The 17660-nt window shown below is 43.2% G+C and overlaps 1 protein-coding gene across 2 annotated transcripts in view; it reads right to left on the reverse strand.

Annotated features, from left to right (window-relative positions):
• Nucleotides 1–2799: 2799 nt before the first annotated feature.
• The window catches only part of KCNAB1 (potassium voltage-gated channel subfamily A regulatory beta subunit 1), a 214543-nt gene continuing 199682 nt past the window's right edge, over nt 2800–17660 (reverse strand). For both annotated transcript variants that reach the window (XM_069975298.1, XM_069975299.1), the window contains exons 10-14: nt 13570–13690; nt 11559–11653; nt 11197–11317; nt 9517–9605; nt 2800–8142 (exon numbers count right to left, since the gene is read on the reverse strand). In XM_069975298.1, coding sequence (XP_069831399.1) covers nt 8053–8142; nt 9517–9605; nt 11197–11317; nt 11559–11653; nt 13570–13690 — 516 coding nt within the window. In that variant the 3' untranslated portion in view covers nt 2800–8052. The remainder of the gene's footprint in view (nt 8143–9516; nt 9606–11196; nt 11318–11558; nt 11654–13569; nt 13691–17660) is intronic.

A 17660-nucleotide genomic window follows, 5' to 3' on the forward strand; every position in this document is an offset into this window, starting at 1 on the left:
ACTGTGGCCCTCCGGTGAGCACCGGCAGAGGAGCGGCGGCGATCGGGGGGAGAGATGGCACAGCAGCAGGGGGAGGATCGGGTAGGACATGGCATCAGAGGAGGGGGGGGACGGAGGACACGGCATCAGAGGGGGGGGGCAGACGGAGGACACTGCATCAGAGGGGGGGCAGACGGAGGACACCGCATCAGAGGGGGAGGGAGGACGGAGGACACGCCATCAGGGGAGGGGGAACGGAGGACACGCCATCAGGGGAGGGGGAACGGAGGACACACCATCAGGGGAGGGGGAACGGAGGACACGCCATCAGGGGAGGGGGAACGGAGGACACGACATCAGGGGAGGGGAAACAGAGGACACACCATCAGGGGAGGGGGATGGCCTGGACCGGGGATTTACCGCTTGCTTCACCGGCAACAGTGGATCGTTACCGATCCACTGATGCCGGTGATCGCCTGTGCTGGACCCCTTCAGGGGGTCCAGCAGCAGCTACACTAAACTGTCAGCTATCAGCTGACAGTTTAGTTTCGGCTCCCGGTCACTCTTTGTGTAAACAGTGAGCACCGGGAGCCGGGAAGTTATTGTACGTCCTGGTGCGGAAAGTAACCTCCTGCCAGGACGTACAATAACGTCCTGGTGCGGCTAGGGGTTAAGGGGTTATCCAGTTAATACCCCTTCTCGGACAAGTTGCCGGTGACCTCACTGTAAATAAATTTCCCAGGGACCAGCCGGCATCAGAGTGCAGAGACAGCAGGCCGGGGACTCTGGTCATGTGAGCATCCCTAAACGGGAGCTATTAAGTTCAGCGCTGGAACGGAGAGAAATGCTCAGATTGTCTTGTGCAGAAGTAAAAAGGGAAGGAGATGAATAAGGTAATAACAAGTATTGAACAGATGGTTAGTCTCCAGAACATCTGACTCTTTCGTAATGAAGCTAATGACTTGGATTTGATTGACTGCCGGAGAGACACACGCTGCTGTACATTCCCTCCAGGCTGTATCTCAGGATCGCAACAGGTCTCAGGAGTTAGACTCGGTGTGATTACTTTTGATATGTCTGTTACTTTAAATGACAGTAATACTTTAGTCTTATTGATTAATACACTCCGGTATAGCTCTATATACCTTGTTTATAGTTATTGATAGTTTTAGGGAATTGCTGGAATGGTCAGAATATTTCTCTACTCCTTCTTATGGTTTCATTTATTGATGTGTATGTGCAGGAATAAAATGTGGGAAGAAATCCTTCATAAACATGGTTTATAATACTTAAAAACAAATTATACTAAGAATTATTTTCCCTTGCTGCCAATTTACAATATGGAGGCAACATATTCCAAAATAATGTCCATTTGTACAGCTTTATTAATAAATCTAGCTCTATTGGTGGATTGTGCCATCTGGGTGGGGCTTCATGACCACTGTGCGACTACGCACTGCCCACATAGGCCTCGTCCCTTTGTGATGTCATGCGTCTAGACCTCTAGGCCCGGCCGGTTCCAATGGTCATTGAGGGGGCAGGGCTTAGGCACCGATGATGTCATGATGTGGGCAGGGTGAAGTGGTGCTGCGGTTGTAAAGCCCCGCCCAGGTGGCAAAATCCACCAACACTAAAAATCATTTTTTACTGGACCAAGAAGCCTATTATAAAGTAAGGTATGAATACTGTAGGCTTTACAGCTGTGTAGAGAAGTCCTCATACAGAAAGGGGTGACAGTATCACTTTAAGTGAACATTAGGGAACCTTAGCTCTCCAGCTGCTGTAAAACTACAGCTCCCATCATGCTTTAGCTTTGGCTGTCCAGGCATGATAGGAGTTGTAGTATTGCAACAGCTGGAGAGCCAAGGTTCCTTACCTCTGCCCGGTAGGTGTTTAAGGATGTTCTTTGCATTCCCTTAGACCAGCACTTCTCAAACTATTTCTACTGGAGCCTCACCCAACAGACCAAGGCAATGCTTGCGCCTCACCAGACTGACCAAGAGGATGCCTGGGCCTCACTATCTGCAGTGAAAGTCCATTTAAAAGCTGGAAATAATGCTTGGGCTACCTTTCACTCATCTCCCAAGCTCTCTATACTAATAAAGCAAGTACAAAATAAGTTACTAATTAGGGATGGTCCGAACAGAGTTCGGTTCGGGTTCGTACGAACCCGAACCCTCGGTAATGATTCCCGCTGTCTGCCCGCTCCATGGAGCGGGCGGATCCAGCGGGAGGACCGCCTGGAAAACTGGGATACAGCCATAGCCATAGGCTGTATCCCAGTTTTCCAGGCATTACACCCGCTGGATCCGCCCGCTCCACGGAGCGGGCAGACAGTGGGAATCTGCTGCCGAGTGTTCGGGTTCATACGAACCTAAACCTCGGCAGGTTCGGACCATCCCTATTACTAATGTTGCTAAAATGGAGATTTTTGCAAACGGCAAAAGGACTGTGCAGATCATAGTCACTTTTGTGAAAAGTGGCTCCCCAGCTTGGCCTCACCAACAACTAGGGGGCGCCTCACAGTTTGAGAAGCACAGCCTAAAGGCCCTATTCCACCAACATATCTGACGACAGATTATCTGCCAAAGATTTGAAGCCAAACCCAGGAGTGGATTTGAAAAGAGGAGAAATCCAGTCTTTCTTTTATGACCTGTTCTCTGATGATAGTCTGTTCCTGGGTTTGGCTTCAAATCTTTGGCAGATAATCTGTTGTCAGATCTGTTGGTGTAATAGGGCCTTTAGACCATGGACTAGACAAATCACAGTATATATGTTTTGCATAAAGTGTTCTTTAAAGGGGCATTACCAATGGAGTAGTTATGCCCTATCCAGAATAAGCTTCATTCAGCTTCCTCAGCAGCTTGGTTCTTGGTTCTGCAGGGATTTTGAGGTCTCTATTTTTTTTAATTTGGGGGGTCAGCAGTCGGACACCTGACAATCTCTTAGCTATACCCCTCTCCTGTTTTATACTCTGGATAGGGCATAACTACCCAAGATGGGAAAACCCCTTAAAGTAATGTTTGGTTGCTGAGCTTTATCAGCTTAGATTTGTAAGCGTATTTGTAAAGTAATGCTATGTAATATATTAGATTGTTCTTCTTAAAATGCGCACATTTATACCTAGTTACAAACCATGTTACACGGTCCGATTTAATTATATAAAAGGAGCTAACTGCAGTCTTGGTGAGCATTACATTTTACTTAGAAATTACACCAATAACCTTCTGTTATAAAATATACATGTTCAAAAATACCATACTGTTGTCTTTACATTATTCAGTACATCCAAATTTTTTCATTTTTTACAGATTAGGTACATTTAGGAAAATATATAAAAAAAGCAAGATCCCTTAGTGTTTTCAGCAGACATATAACCAGCAATGATGATAGTTACTGTACAAGATGTGTATCATCTAAGAAGGATAAAGGCTGTGCAGGGTAAACTTTACTGTAAGGTGGCATTTATTTGAATACAACTATGGATATATTTTCTACACCGTGTCCTACTAATATGTCCTGTCATAGTGCTGTCTAAATTGAAGCTTTTTTGAAACATTCATGTCCTAATATGTGTAAACCAGGAATAATTCATTATTTTTTAAACACCTATAGGAATTCTAACAAGAGTTCTGCCTGCCGTGGTTTTCTCTGCCAGAAAGGGAAAAACATTTTCTTAAAGAGACTGTCAGTAGGTTTATGGTGTCCTATCTAAGGGTAACATAAACTAATGACAGAGAAGCTGAACAGAATGATGGATCACTTGCATTGTTCTGTGCAGCTGTTCCAGAGACAATAAGTCTCTCCATTATGTGTATGAGCCCGGATATTCATGGGAAGCAGAAATCCCCGCCCACCAGCTGCTGATTGGCAGTTATCTACCCATGCTGTGTATAGGCAGTCAACTGTCAATCAGCAACTTGGAGGTGGAGGGGAGGGGTGTGGCAAGAATACTTCTGCATATTAGGAGAACAGCTGAACAGAATGATGTAAGTAATACACCGATCTGTTTAACATTTTCGTCACTAGTTTATGCTGCCCTCATTTATGGCACCATAAACCTAGTAACAGATTTACTTTAAAGTGTAACTGTCACTTCAAACTGCACAAATCAATAGTACAAGCAAATGTAAGAAACACTGTAGTAGATCTTATTAGGCACAACAGCTTACTTCTGTACACACAAGGCTCCCACCCACACTTCTTATGTGTTCATCACTTAGAGCCCTATAACACGGAGCAATAATTGGTGTAACAAAGATAATGATCAGCCAATGAAAACGATTATCGACAGACTGTGTCTTTTGGTCTTGACCTAAAATCATCGCCGTGAAATAACGATGCATGGGCGATGACTGATGACTGTGTAAAAAATTAAATAATGATGCTGTATACATGACCCGGTGTTCTTCTGCCATCTGCTTGCTTCCAGGAGCCACTGCTGCAGCTACATCAATGGCTCAGGGAAGTGAGCAGAGGGCAGAAGGACCATGGACAGTTTAAGAGCAAGGGCTGTACAGACATTGGTAACAATGTCCATGCAGACAGTGCTAAATAATTATTGAGACGTGTAATAGGCTCTGTAGTCAAACACCAATTCGGCAGATCAGCACTCGCCTACAGGAGACATCAGGCTGTCTAATACTACCCTAAGAGAAAGCCCTTAACGGCAGAGTGAGTATGGGCTTACACTGCCCATGCAAGTCTATGGAGGGGGAGGGGCCAAGCGGGATTAGTGAGCAGGAAGTGCTGACAAGCAGACAGGGAGGATCCAAGGTTTCTGGCCGGAGAAGTCACTAGATTCACAGGTCAGGAACTCTATTTTTAGTGTCTATAAAGTGTATAGCAGCCAGCACAGAGGTTAGTCTGGATCCACATTGTAGCTGAGCAAAAGAAATAAAAGACACAGAGATGGAGTTTGCAGGGGGAAAACACCATATACAAGTGACAGAATGAGCACTAATAGTGCTGCTTCCCATGTAAACACAGGACAACCCACCCTGAAAAGTCATCTAAAGTAACAGCTACACTTTAACAAAGTGTCAGAATTCATAGCGGTTTATCCTCCCACACCCATGGGAAGACAATAAAGTTGGGATGAGTAGATGAAGGGCTAAAGCTAAGGGCTAAGTGTCATGTTAGGTAGAACTCGACTGAATATGATCTGGGTCCCATGGCATCAAAGCTCATAGGCGATTACTAGTCACTATAGTCATACACTTGGCTTACGTTATTAAATTACATTTGAGAAACACTTATCAGTGTTTTTTTCCTAGGTCCTGCACTTAAACATTAGGCAGTATTATAATTCACAAAGTGCCCTTGTATCCCTTTTTGCCAGGGGGGTTTGGACACTATGTTAATGCACAAATAGTCGGCCTGTTGTTAGGCAAGTGTGCAGCATGTTCCAAACCTACCTGTTCCTGAGTCAGAAAGCAAAACATACATACTTAAAGGGGTTACCTCAAGGTTAAAAGTTATCACCTGTCCTGTGGATCAACAATTGGCTGGTCGCTCATCACAATGCCTGATATCCCATGACCCTCAAGTGAATGGAGCAGCAGCATACATGCTTGTCCTCCGCTCAGACCAATGTCTATGGAACTTTTGAACAGTTTCTATACAGAGCAAATGAGTGTTGCTGCTCCATTCACTCAGAGAACAAGGGATCTCCGTTATTGTTAACTGTACCAGGAGTAAATCCCCACCAGTCAGGTGTTACCTATGCTGTGGATAGGTGAGAATGTTATCTTTTAATTTAACTGTAAATCAAGATGAAAAAGGTACCAGGTAGATTGGGCTGCGGGATGCCCCTACATGCCTAGAGTGCAGCTCAAGGCACCCATGTTGATTGTCTATTTTGTTAATTGCCCTTTATTTTCTATAGACTCAAATATTGTATTTACAGGGTCAATGTTTGTAAACAATTTTGATACATATAGAATGTAAATCTGCATTACATCTTTTGTCCATATCTTGGGTTACAGTCAATATTACAATACAGAATTACGTTCAATGATTTGCAGGATGCTTTTGGAAACCAAGATGAGTTCTCCTACTGCTGGGGGGGAATACAATAATATATGGCCCGATGTAAAGGCTACACCTTACTGAATGCAAATCCACAGAACAGCTTCCACAGATAGTGAGTCAGCAAGGCTAGGATTTAGCTTTGAAGCAGTATTGTGATTGCAGCTCTGGATGATAAGCTAGGTTGTAATGTAGTACAAAAAAATTATGCAAAGTATTTGTATGTTGCCCTGGAGTGAGAAAGTCAGCTAAAACACATGTTCATCTTATGGGAAGTTGATACAGGATAACTGCATATAAAGGAGAGCATGGAAGAACACACTTCTCTTCAGATACACATGTATGCCTTTTTACATCTGACAGCACCAGGATTTTCAATAATAACTCCATGCAAATAAATTATTAATGGAAAGACATAGAGAAAAAAATGTTTGCAGCTCTGCTTAACTTTGGTTGCCTATAAAGTTTACAATGATTTCGTGCTGTTGTGGAAGTATGGTTGCTACAAATGAAAGTGTACAAAGGATAAAAGCTACACATGCAAATGCTTTCCAAATCAAAGCTTCAAAGTACATTAAATATTTAAGTGTGTCATCCTCAAAAAGTCTTTTTTTTTCATATTTCCATTCAACTATTTTGTTATTTGAACTTATTTAAAGCATGGCTAACTAAATGTCAAACCATGGCTCATATGTGCAAGGCGTGCAGTTTGTTAATCTAGATTCTTAAAATCTTTTATTTTGGGAATCTAAAAATTAAAGGGGTTGTCCACTTTTGACCACCTCTTTATGTTAGATAAATCCCATCATAAATAATCAGAAAATAGTGTGTTCTGCTGCTGTGCCCCCATTGATCAGCTGTGATCTGTCTGGGAGCATTGAAGCAAGTGTTCATATCCACTATGGTGATCAACATTGTGGGGTGAATGCAGCATTACATGGAGCCCATTAAAATCAATGGGCTGGGTCCTTTAGAGACAAAAACACTCGTAACAGCTCTCTGCTCCAGCTTAATGATGGAGATCAGGGTTACCAACCATCCAAAAATTCCTCGACAATCTGTAAAAATAGGGGAACGTGAAAAATTCACACCTCCATAATTTGTTTGGTATATTAACAACTCTTTGTGACTGCAATTATCACCGTTTTATGACGATACTGATAATTATATAACTTTATATTGAGCCCTATAATCTTTATTATTTACTATGATGTTCCAATATGTCTGTAAAAAAGATTGAGTGATTTTTGAATAAGTTGTCCAGGTTGGCAGCCCTGATGGCGATCCCACATTAGTAACTCCCTTCTATTAACTCTCCTTGTTAGAATGCCCTAATAGATATAAAACAGTGCAGAGTCTATAATTGTTAAAGTGCCTTCATTTTTAGTTAAACCATAAAAAAGAAAGAAATATATCTGACTGTTCTGTAAGTAAACTTTGAACTCGTTGCCCGAAAACCCTGAAAACAGCCTCATATATGGGTATTCAATTGAAGGGCCGTATTGACCCTCTCTACAGTAAAGCCATCATCTTTCAATAGCATAAGAATATGAGTGAATTCTGATAGTTCTTATATAAGTCGTTCTGCAGCCTTTTACACACCACACAGATAGATAGCTTTTATATAGAGACTGTAGTAATGTTTGAGGCTGATGCATAGTATTTGGACCTCATTACCCGGTATAATACAGAATGGCGTTCGCCCTCTCACTCTATAGAAGGACAAAGCTGTAATAAAACATTTTGCATATTACATGTCTCTCTTAGAAATGGTTCATTCCATTGAAAGTCTTTGCATTCCTACTGCCATTTAAAAGTGGCATTCATTGTTTCTCAGCATAAGCAGTATGCATGAAATCAAATGGTAAGAAACAGGTACAAAGAATATATACAGTTTTTCTTATGTGCTTCTAGGTATAGTGGTAGCAATTCCCAGTCGTGACAAGTACTGGAGCAGGTATCTGGGGGTATCCATTAACATGTGATCCAGTACTATATAAAGGGCACTATTAGAACCATGCAGACTGCTCTTCATGCAGTAGGTTACGACCTATAATCCTTTTTGCTGAATGGCTTGTTTCCCAAAATGTTATCAACCTCATTCACAATATGTGATGTCATCTTTGGAAGGACCTGTGCAGAGAGGATGAGAAAGCAAGTAAATATCAGGACATGACATACACTGATCGCAACCGAATATTAGGGTGCGTTCACACTGAGGAAAACAGGTGGAAATTCCGTGCAGAACCGCCGCTGCTGACTCCGCTAGGAATCCTGCCTGCCTGCCAGGCAGGATTTCATGATATAATATTACTGCAAGCCAAATATCCCTAACTTTTTGTGATATATACACATTTTTTTTTACCAGCAGTAATCCTACAAGCTTTACCGCTCCTTTAGGAAATCGAGATTCAGCTTATAAGACAATCCAATTAATACTACTATTAAAGATGCTGAAGATCGGGAACATTTTACATTGTCTAATCTAATTTTATTTTTCCCTTGGGCCATTGGAGTATTGCTATATTGCCTATTAAAGTGAATCTAGTAGCAGCTTAGATGGATCTCACCTGCTGATAGATTCTAATAGGGCAGGGGATGGGAAGATAGACAATACCTTTCTCTGGAAGGTCTGCTGAGCCATTAATGATGAATGCTACTTTTTATTAATATGTAAATCAGGTTGTTTGGTGCACTGGGGGCTCTTGCAGCATACCTCCTTATGAATATTCATTGTGATGTCACTGCATTGCGTCATTATATATTTTTATAAGGAGGTATGCTGCAGGAGCCGATGGGTGGTGCAGGGCCACCCCAGTGCACCAAGTCACACAATTTACATATCAAGAAAATGTTAGCTTTAAGTTGTGGCTCTAAAATAATTCAACTTTGTAGTTTACATTTAAAGGAGAAGTCCAGCAAAAATTTGTACTGTATTGCCCCTGTGATGTCACAACCCGACTCCCAGAGCTGTGTGGGCTGTGGCTGCTGGAGAGGATGATGGCAGAGGGACACTGAGGGACACAGGGCACTGGAGGGACACTAAGCATCCCTCTGCCATCATCCTCTCCAGCAGCCACAGCCCGCACAGCTCTGGGAGTCGGGTCGTGACATCACCATGTTATCCAGGAAGTGACATCACCATGTTATCCAGGAAGTGAAGCCTTGATACCGTAGTAAGTGCATGGAAAAAGCACTTTATAAGCATTTCCTGTAATAAGTGTATATTGGTGATTTGTATAACTTGGGGGCAATACAATACTTGTAATTTTTGTCAGATTTCTACTTTAAAAACAGAAGAATACTTGGTTATTTAGTCACTGATACCTGCTCTTTATTTGCAGCTATAACTGCTAGGGAATAAAACAGACAACAGGGACTTGCTATTACAACAACGCTGCTGAGTGTGAATAGTACTTACAAGGTATATTGCATTCTTTTACATGCTCTTTCCATCTTACTTTTCTTGGTATCATGTGCTGTGTATAACATATACTGTACACCTACCTGTATGGCTCCTAGGTTTTCTATCAGTTGTTCTGGATTAGATGATCCTAACAGAACAGAGCTCACTCCCTCATTCCGCAGACACCAAGCTAGAAAAAAAAAAGTAATTATAAAACTTGCAATATGAAATATGACAAGCCACAAGTTCTATATGTAGATGAGCACTAGAGGTCACTATTTCATTCCTTATGGTCACGTCTCTTATGCATTATAGAAGAGTTTTTTTATTTGTTGCTGAAGTTACAGTACTGAAAATATTACATTACAAAAATTTATGTTTTTCATAATAGAAGTGTCCACCTACTCTGTTTTATAAGTAGACACGTGATGCTGAGTGTCCCTCACTCGATGGTCACCCTTATTGTCATGTAAAATATGTGGCCAGGAGTTGGAAACCGGAGCGACATTACTAGTTTACAGCGGAGGGCAGCATAAATTTGTTTTTCACGAACTGGAGAGAATGGAACCGCTGCACATCCCATCTATGGCTGATACTAATGCCGCTAGGCCTATATTAAAAATCAACACCAGAGTGTCTGTATATGAATTGATCAAGCCATATTGCCCCGTGTACCACCGCGCAGGTCCTCTGGTCCACACGGGTCCCTACGCTAACTCCACACCGTGTCGGTCAGCGACCGCCAACCCCGCAAAGCGTGCACGTGCAGGGAATGGAGGTCATGGAACGGCCCTGCAACCCCAATGTCACAGGACCAGACCCAAAAAGCCCGACCAAAACCCAGCCAGCACCACCGGTGGGGAAGGCTGCCCCCAAACGACACAAGCATGGATATGGTATTACACTTACCATTGCTGCTCTCACAGAATGGGGAAGACATAGGGTCCAGACATGTGAGCACAGGCATCTCCTGCTAATTTTGGTCATGTGGGTCTTATAAAGGAGTGCTAGCTGTTAGGTGCAGCACTCTGTTTCTTCCCTGAACCGCATTTTGTTTCTCTCTTTTCTCCGTGTTTTGCACTCCTCCTGGTGAGACCCACATGACCGCAATTAACAGGAGACACCTGAGTGCACATGGTTTTAATCCCTCCTGTTTTTTCCCATTCTGTTTGCTGCAGCTATGGTGAGTGTAATTCCTTATCCAGACTTGTGCTGCTTGGGGGCGACCTTCTCCGCCGGCGGTGCTGGCCGGGTTCTGGTGTGGTGTTTTTGGGTCTGGTCCTGTGGCATGGGGGTCGCAGGGCCGTCCCATGGCCCCCGTTCCCTGACTGTGCACGCCTGCGGGGTTGGTGGCCACTGACTGGCACGGTGTGGACTTAGTGTAGGGACCCATGTGTATCAGATACCGGCACGAGGTACATGGGGCAGTATGGCTTGATCAATTCATACACAAAATTCTGATGTGTTTTTTATTTAGCCTAGGGGCACTAGTATCAGCCATAGGTGTGAGGTGCAGCACTCTGTTTCTTCCCTGAACCACATAAATTTGTTTTTCTGTGGGCACTGTTGGACTTTCTGGGCATTGTTGTGCACAATGTAAGCCTTGCATGGCACCCTGGACAATGGCACCTTGTAAACATTATATGGCTGTATATGTGCACTCTTGTGTGGGCAAGGTATGATAACACTGTCTCTGTATTGCCAAGGACTCTAGCCATTATGACCCAAAACAAGAGACAATATTGTATTACTGTGTACAGTATATGCATATATCTTCTTACCAACGGCAAGCTGTGGCAAAGTGCATCCAAGACGTTCTGCAATTGGCATCAAATCTTTCAGTTTAGATTGCTGTTTGCGTCCTTCTTCACTTAGTATTTTGTCCTTTAACCACTGGTAACACTGATAGATCATCACCAAATCAGAGGAAATACAATACAAAAATATATAAAAATACAAATGTAACAGTTAATATTATTGAAAGAGATATTCAGAATAGAATGGTGATATATACAATGTTATTTATGTATACCATTTATAATAACCATATGTAAAATTAAAAAAAGATCAACAATGCAGTGAAATGTTGAAGTAGGTGTAACGTGTTGTTGTGTTCAGCATCTTTTGTATACTTTCGGATTACCTTTAATGATGCTCTTGCAGTTTCTGGGACTCCATTTTCATATTTTCCTGAGATGATACCACAAGCTAGGGGAGACCATGTCACTGCACCAACCCCTGCAAAATATTCAAGAAGCCCACTTTCACTATATAATAGAATTTACCAGAAATTTCTAATATTTTTCTAGATTGCTTTTTTTTTTTAATTTTGGGTAGAACCAGTCACCTGTAGTTTGGTTCTAGCTTTTTATTTCTCCTATGGAATACTAATTGGAATAAAGTCCTACTCACCATAATTTTGTGTAATAAGATTTGTTTTCTGTGTGTTGTGAAGGTCAGTAAACACCTATGTTCAGACTTAAGGTGGCCATACACTTTAGGTAACTGTCGGACCAAAAAGAAGCCAAGGTGGGTTGGGGGTGGGGGGGTGCTGGGTGGGGTGGAGTTAACCACTGTGATTCACAGCGATCATAACAACCGGGGTCCCCAGTTCCCATCTGAATGGAGAAGTGATCACCCCATTCACTGTCTATTGAGTCTAGAAAATAAATGCTTCATAAAACAGTATAAAAGTAATTTCCATTACAATATGAATAGACTGGGTAGCTAGATACCACTAATTTTCCTTTAGATGTGCAGACCTGTGCCTGATAAGAGTGCCAATTTGTCAGATTGGCGCTTCTTTAATGAGCGTTTTAGACAGCAAAATGATCATCCAGCCAGGGCTGCAGCGATCACTAACGTTGCTGTGCAAACAGGGGATGTGTGGCCAACTAGCAATGATTTGTCAGGACTGCATGATGCCAGCGATCAGTCGATAAATGAGCAGTCATCAGGATTTACAGCTGGTCATTGCCAAGTGTAAAAAGCCTTTAAACCCCAATGAGTAAAATAAGATTACTAGGCTGCTGCCATACATGTACTGAGATAACTAGGGATGAATGTGAAGAACTCCTAAAGGTCCCCATACACTTTATAGCAGTAGAAATGGCCATCAGTATAAGGTGTATGGGACTCTCCTGACTGTCTACTGATAGATTATATCAATGGAGATAGGGGTTAGGGAATGATAGAAATTCAGAAATTCCGGCCTTATACAATCTATTACACATCTCAAGTGGACTAACATCTGGAATTCTCTAAAGTTCTGTAGAAAAAGAACTCAATAATTTAAAGGGAAACTATGAGCAGGTTAGACAAATCTAACCTGGCGATAGCTGCCTTTTGCACACGGGGCGGTGAGGATGAGGGTATGTTTCTTATCTTCATCCTTTACCCTGTTCCTGTGCTGTTTGTCGTGAAATCCTCTGCCCGGTAAGGCCATTAGGCACTGGGGTCAACCCTCCCCTGCCACATCCCCCCCACCCCAAGCTGATCTGGCCCGACTCTTTAAGGCTATGTTCACACTACGTATGAGACCGGAACGGCCGGTCTCTGGCCAGATGATCTTTCCGGCCGCGGAGCTCTGATGCGGGCGCATCAGCGTGCGCCCGCATCAGAGCTTCCCATAGCACACAGTGAAGCAAGCTGTGTGAACTGACAGGTCTTTCTGTGGCTGCATAGATCCCAGCCAGAGCGTATACAATGTGTGTACGCTCCGGCCGGGATCCCATTGAAAGTAAGGTTATGTTCCACCCCGCAAAACTACGGCTGTAGTTCTGCGGCGAGAACTACGGCCGTAGTTTTACGTAGTGTGAACATAGCCTAAATGATTATCAATGAAGTAGGCCGGTGGGGGGGGATCGGTGCTTGGAGAACGTAGCCCCACTCCCAGTGCTCCTAACAGCCTTTTAAAGACATACCTTCATCCTCAGCACCCGTACACACTAGGAAGCTATCAGCAGGTTAGATTTATCTAACCTGCTGATAGTTCCCTTTTAAAGCTTGCATTAGTAACAGACTGTGCGTCGCCATAACCATTTCATGATATATACTAGATATATTTCTTGAATGTGTTACATCCAGGTAAGTTATATCAAGCTGAATACATCTGAATCTAGGATATCGGAAAAATATAGAAATTTGCAATTTACCTATTTTGTGGTACAACTCAGGCAACTGAACTTCTACCTTCTCTCTTTGGAAGAGATGATATTCAGCTTGTTCACACACAGGAGGGATCATATTGAATTGCCGGGCTACAGAGTATGCTTCCTACAAACATATCAAGACATTATTCAGTAAGCATACAGCAATATATAAATCTATATCCTGCATTACTAGATACATTCTGTGAAAATGTTGCTTCTTCCATTCTCTTGATTTCACAGATAGGAAATGTTAGCTCTGTACTGTGACTCAGACATATTGCTAAATTGTCCTACATGAATTATCTGCTTCAGGTCCCATAGCATCTGCTTTGGGTTCAAGTAAGGACTTTGGCTACACCGCACTTTTGTTTTTTCCTCTCAAGCTTTCAGATGCAGACCTGCTTTAGGGTCAAACCAATGGACATTCTCTTTCTGTATTTTCTGCAATATTCCAGAGCTCAAAGTTCTTTTTTTTAACCCCTCCCTGCACCTTGACAGTACTACAAGGTTCTTTAGTAGATATCAAAGCTTGACCTAGTATTGAAACATGGTGGTTACTGCCTTAAGAGCTGGTGCTTGTACTGCGGGGGCATGATGGTGATTAATAACAAGGCTCCCACATTTTTTAACTCTGACTATATTTGCATTACTCCAGTAAAGCTTGGTTTACACATTATTTTTGCATCTGTTTTACTGTATCCATTTCAGTACGTAACATGGTCAACCACGTTTATGTTTAAAAAAAAAATCGGATAGGTTATTTTTAGAGATGAGCGAACCGGGTTCGGGTTCGAGTCGTTCCGAACCCGAACGTTCGGTATTTGATTAGCTGGGGCTGCTGAACTTGGATAAAGCTCCAAGATTGTCTGGAAAACAAAGATACAGCCAATGACTATATCCATGTTTTCCACATAGCCTTAGGGCTTTATCCAACTTTAGCAGCCACCGCTAATCAAATGCGGAAAGTTTGGGTTCGGATCGACTTGAGCATGCTCCAGGTTCGCTCATCTCTAGTTATTTTTGTAATGTAAGTCAATGAGAATGGATCCTGCAGTACGACACACAACAGCATCCATTTTTATCAACCAAAAGCTTCACATTTAAGTAATTAGCCCATAAAATATTATTCTAGACAGCTTGGGAATCATCCATGTGTTCCTTATGTAAATCAAGCATGGGTGTTCCTTGCAGATATAATAAATCTCGCTATACCTACTTGGATTTCCAGCTATCTATTTCAGTACCAGGTAAGGTTTAGTTTTATTAAAAAAAAATGTTTCTGTTCAACATGGCTGACTGTAATTAAATTGCATTCAATCAACCGAATCAGTTACATTTCACATTTGGTTGGATCAGTAACTAATGAGGCAGTTATTACATATTAAATAAGTTTTTTTCCTCCTGAATCTCTCATCTATTCCTTACACTTCTTTTTCCAAAAACCAACAGTGCATGACCAGATAGGAAAATATGTAATTGTTTAATATGTATATGTTCAGAAAAAATGCTTCATTCAAGCATTTAATATCAGAAATATCAGTAATTGTTCAAAGTCACTGCACTCACTCAAAACCCCCATTAGCATGAAAGTTACACTGAATAATCATGTTAGTGGCAAAGCAGTGCCTGAGCTTTGAGTAAAGAGGGGGGAGGCTGCCTGCTTCTCCTCCTGAGAATAGCATGTTTCAATAGGAATGAGGCTGGGTTAACTCTAGCATAAAGTATGTTTGCTTCTGTGTTATGACTAGATTTGCAGCCATAATAAAAATACAAACATGTGTCCGTGTAAGGCTAGTATGAACACAGCCTTATACATACTAGTGTTCGGTAATGGCGCTCAGTGTTTTCCATGTAAAATCTTTTTTCCAATGTCCAGAAGCTTGCACTGTGGTCTGAGTAGTGGAAGCTTTTGAGCAAGACATTTATAGATGGAGGATGCAGAGAAGTAAAATGGCTTTTGTAAGAAAGTAAGATGCTTTGGTCACATGTTTTTCTCAGCAAACAAAAGAATCCCTTGTCCAGCCCCCTGTTAACATGGAAAGAGTGGACCTAAAACCAGTCTGAGCTTAGCTCAAAGAGCAGTTGCTGTGACCAAATATTTACTGTCGGTCATCTCATTTACTGTCTGTTGTGTCATCTCATCCTTTGCTGGTACTGTTACATAGAGACAGGGCCGCTGATAGAGCAGTACAAGTGGTACTGGCGTATGGGGCCCTGACCCTAAGAGACATGGGGGGGGCCCGCCGGCCGCCGCCCCCCGACCGCTACGCTAGGGCGGGCCCGCACGGCCCCCCTTGCCACCTGTTTTTGAGCATCCAGAGAAGCTGCGGCCACGCAGCTTCTCGGGATGCACTGATTGCTTTGATGTTCCGCCCGCACAGTGAGCGGGCGGAACATTAAAGCGATCAGAATACAGGAGCAGGACCTGTCAGCGTCCTACTCCTGTATTCTCTCCCATAGGCTGCCGGCACTTCATACCCGCAGCCTATGGGAGGCCGGGACGTGACCTCTCCGGCAGGCGTGATGATCACGTCTGCCGGAAGTCCCGTCCCTGCGGCTCGCAAGATGGAGCCCGAAGAGGAGGAAGAGCTGCTGCCTGCACAGCACAGATTAGGTGAGTAGGATGTTTGTTTTTTTAGGGGAAGAGCAGGGGGCATTATTAGTATATGGGGGCACCTCTGGGGGCATTATTAGTGTATGGGGGCACCTCTGGGGGCATTATCAGTATATGGGGGCACCTCTGGGGACATTATTAGTATATGGGGGCACCTCTGGGGGCATTATTAGTGTATGGGGGCACCTCTGGGGGCATTATTAGTATATGGGGGCACCTCTGGGGGCATTATTAGTATATGGGGGCACCTCTGGGGGCATTATTAGTATATGGGGGCACCTCTGGGGGCATTATTAGCTCATAGGGGCACCTCTGGGGGCATTATTAGTGTATGGGGGCACCTCTGGGGGCATTATTAGTATATGGGGGCACCTCTGGGGGCATTATTAGTATATGGGGGCACCTCTGGGGGCATTATTAGTATATGGGGGCACCTCTTGGGGCATTATTAGTATATGGGGGCACCTCTTGGGGCATTATTAGTATATGGGGGCACCTCTGGGGGCATTATTAGCTCATGGGGCACCTCTGGGGGCATTATTAGTATATGGGGGCACCTCTGGGGGCATTATTAGCTCATGGGGGCACAGCAGGGAATCCTACATACAGGGGGCATCCCACACAGCGCATTTACTATGGGAGCCTACAGGGGGGAGAAAGGAAAGGAAGTTGCTAGAAATGTGCGGAGCCTAAATTGTTTGTCTCGCAGGTTCTAAGGGGATGAAACGTATCTGGAAGGAATCATCATGGAGGTCTGGGCCGGATGGAGAGGAAAAGGGAAAGTGACGCCTCAGATCAAAGAAGACATCACCTGTGAGTCACTGTATGACACTTTTCTTATTTTGTAGAACATCATTTAGTAGGGGTGCCCCGAGGTGACATCTACATTATCTGTACTCAGAGATATCACTGTGTTATCTGTGGTGTTACATAGGACTGCAGGTGACATCTACGTTATCTGTACTCAGAAATATCACTGTGTTATCTGTGGTGTTACATAGGACTGCAGGTGACTACTACATTATCTGTACTCAGAGATATCGCTGTGTTATCTGTGGTGTTACATAGGACTGCAAGTGACAGCTACTACATTATCTGTACTTAGAGATATCACTGTGTTATCTGTGGTGTTACATAGGACTGCAGGTGACATCTACATTATCTGTACTCAGAGGGATATCACTGTGTTATCTGTGCTGTTACATAGGACTGCAGGTGACATCTACTACATGATCTATACTCAGAGATATCACTGTGTTATCTGTGCTGTTACATAGGACTGCAGGTGAAATCTACTACATTATCTGTACTCAGAGATACCACTGTGTTATGTGGTGTTACATAGGACTGCAGGTGATATCAGGTGATTTCTCCAGGTTGCAGAAGTTCAAACTTCATCGTGCCCTGGTGTGCTGGTGTCTGTATGTCTGTATACATGTGTGCTGGTGTCTGTATGTCTGTATACATGTGTGCTGGTGTC

The sequence above is a fragment of the Dendropsophus ebraccatus genome, chromosome 6, assembly GCF_027789765.1.
Source record: "Dendropsophus ebraccatus isolate aDenEbr1 chromosome 6, aDenEbr1.pat, whole genome shotgun sequence".
Classification (NCBI taxonomy): domain Eukaryota; kingdom Metazoa; phylum Chordata; class Amphibia; order Anura; family Hylidae; genus Dendropsophus; species Dendropsophus ebraccatus.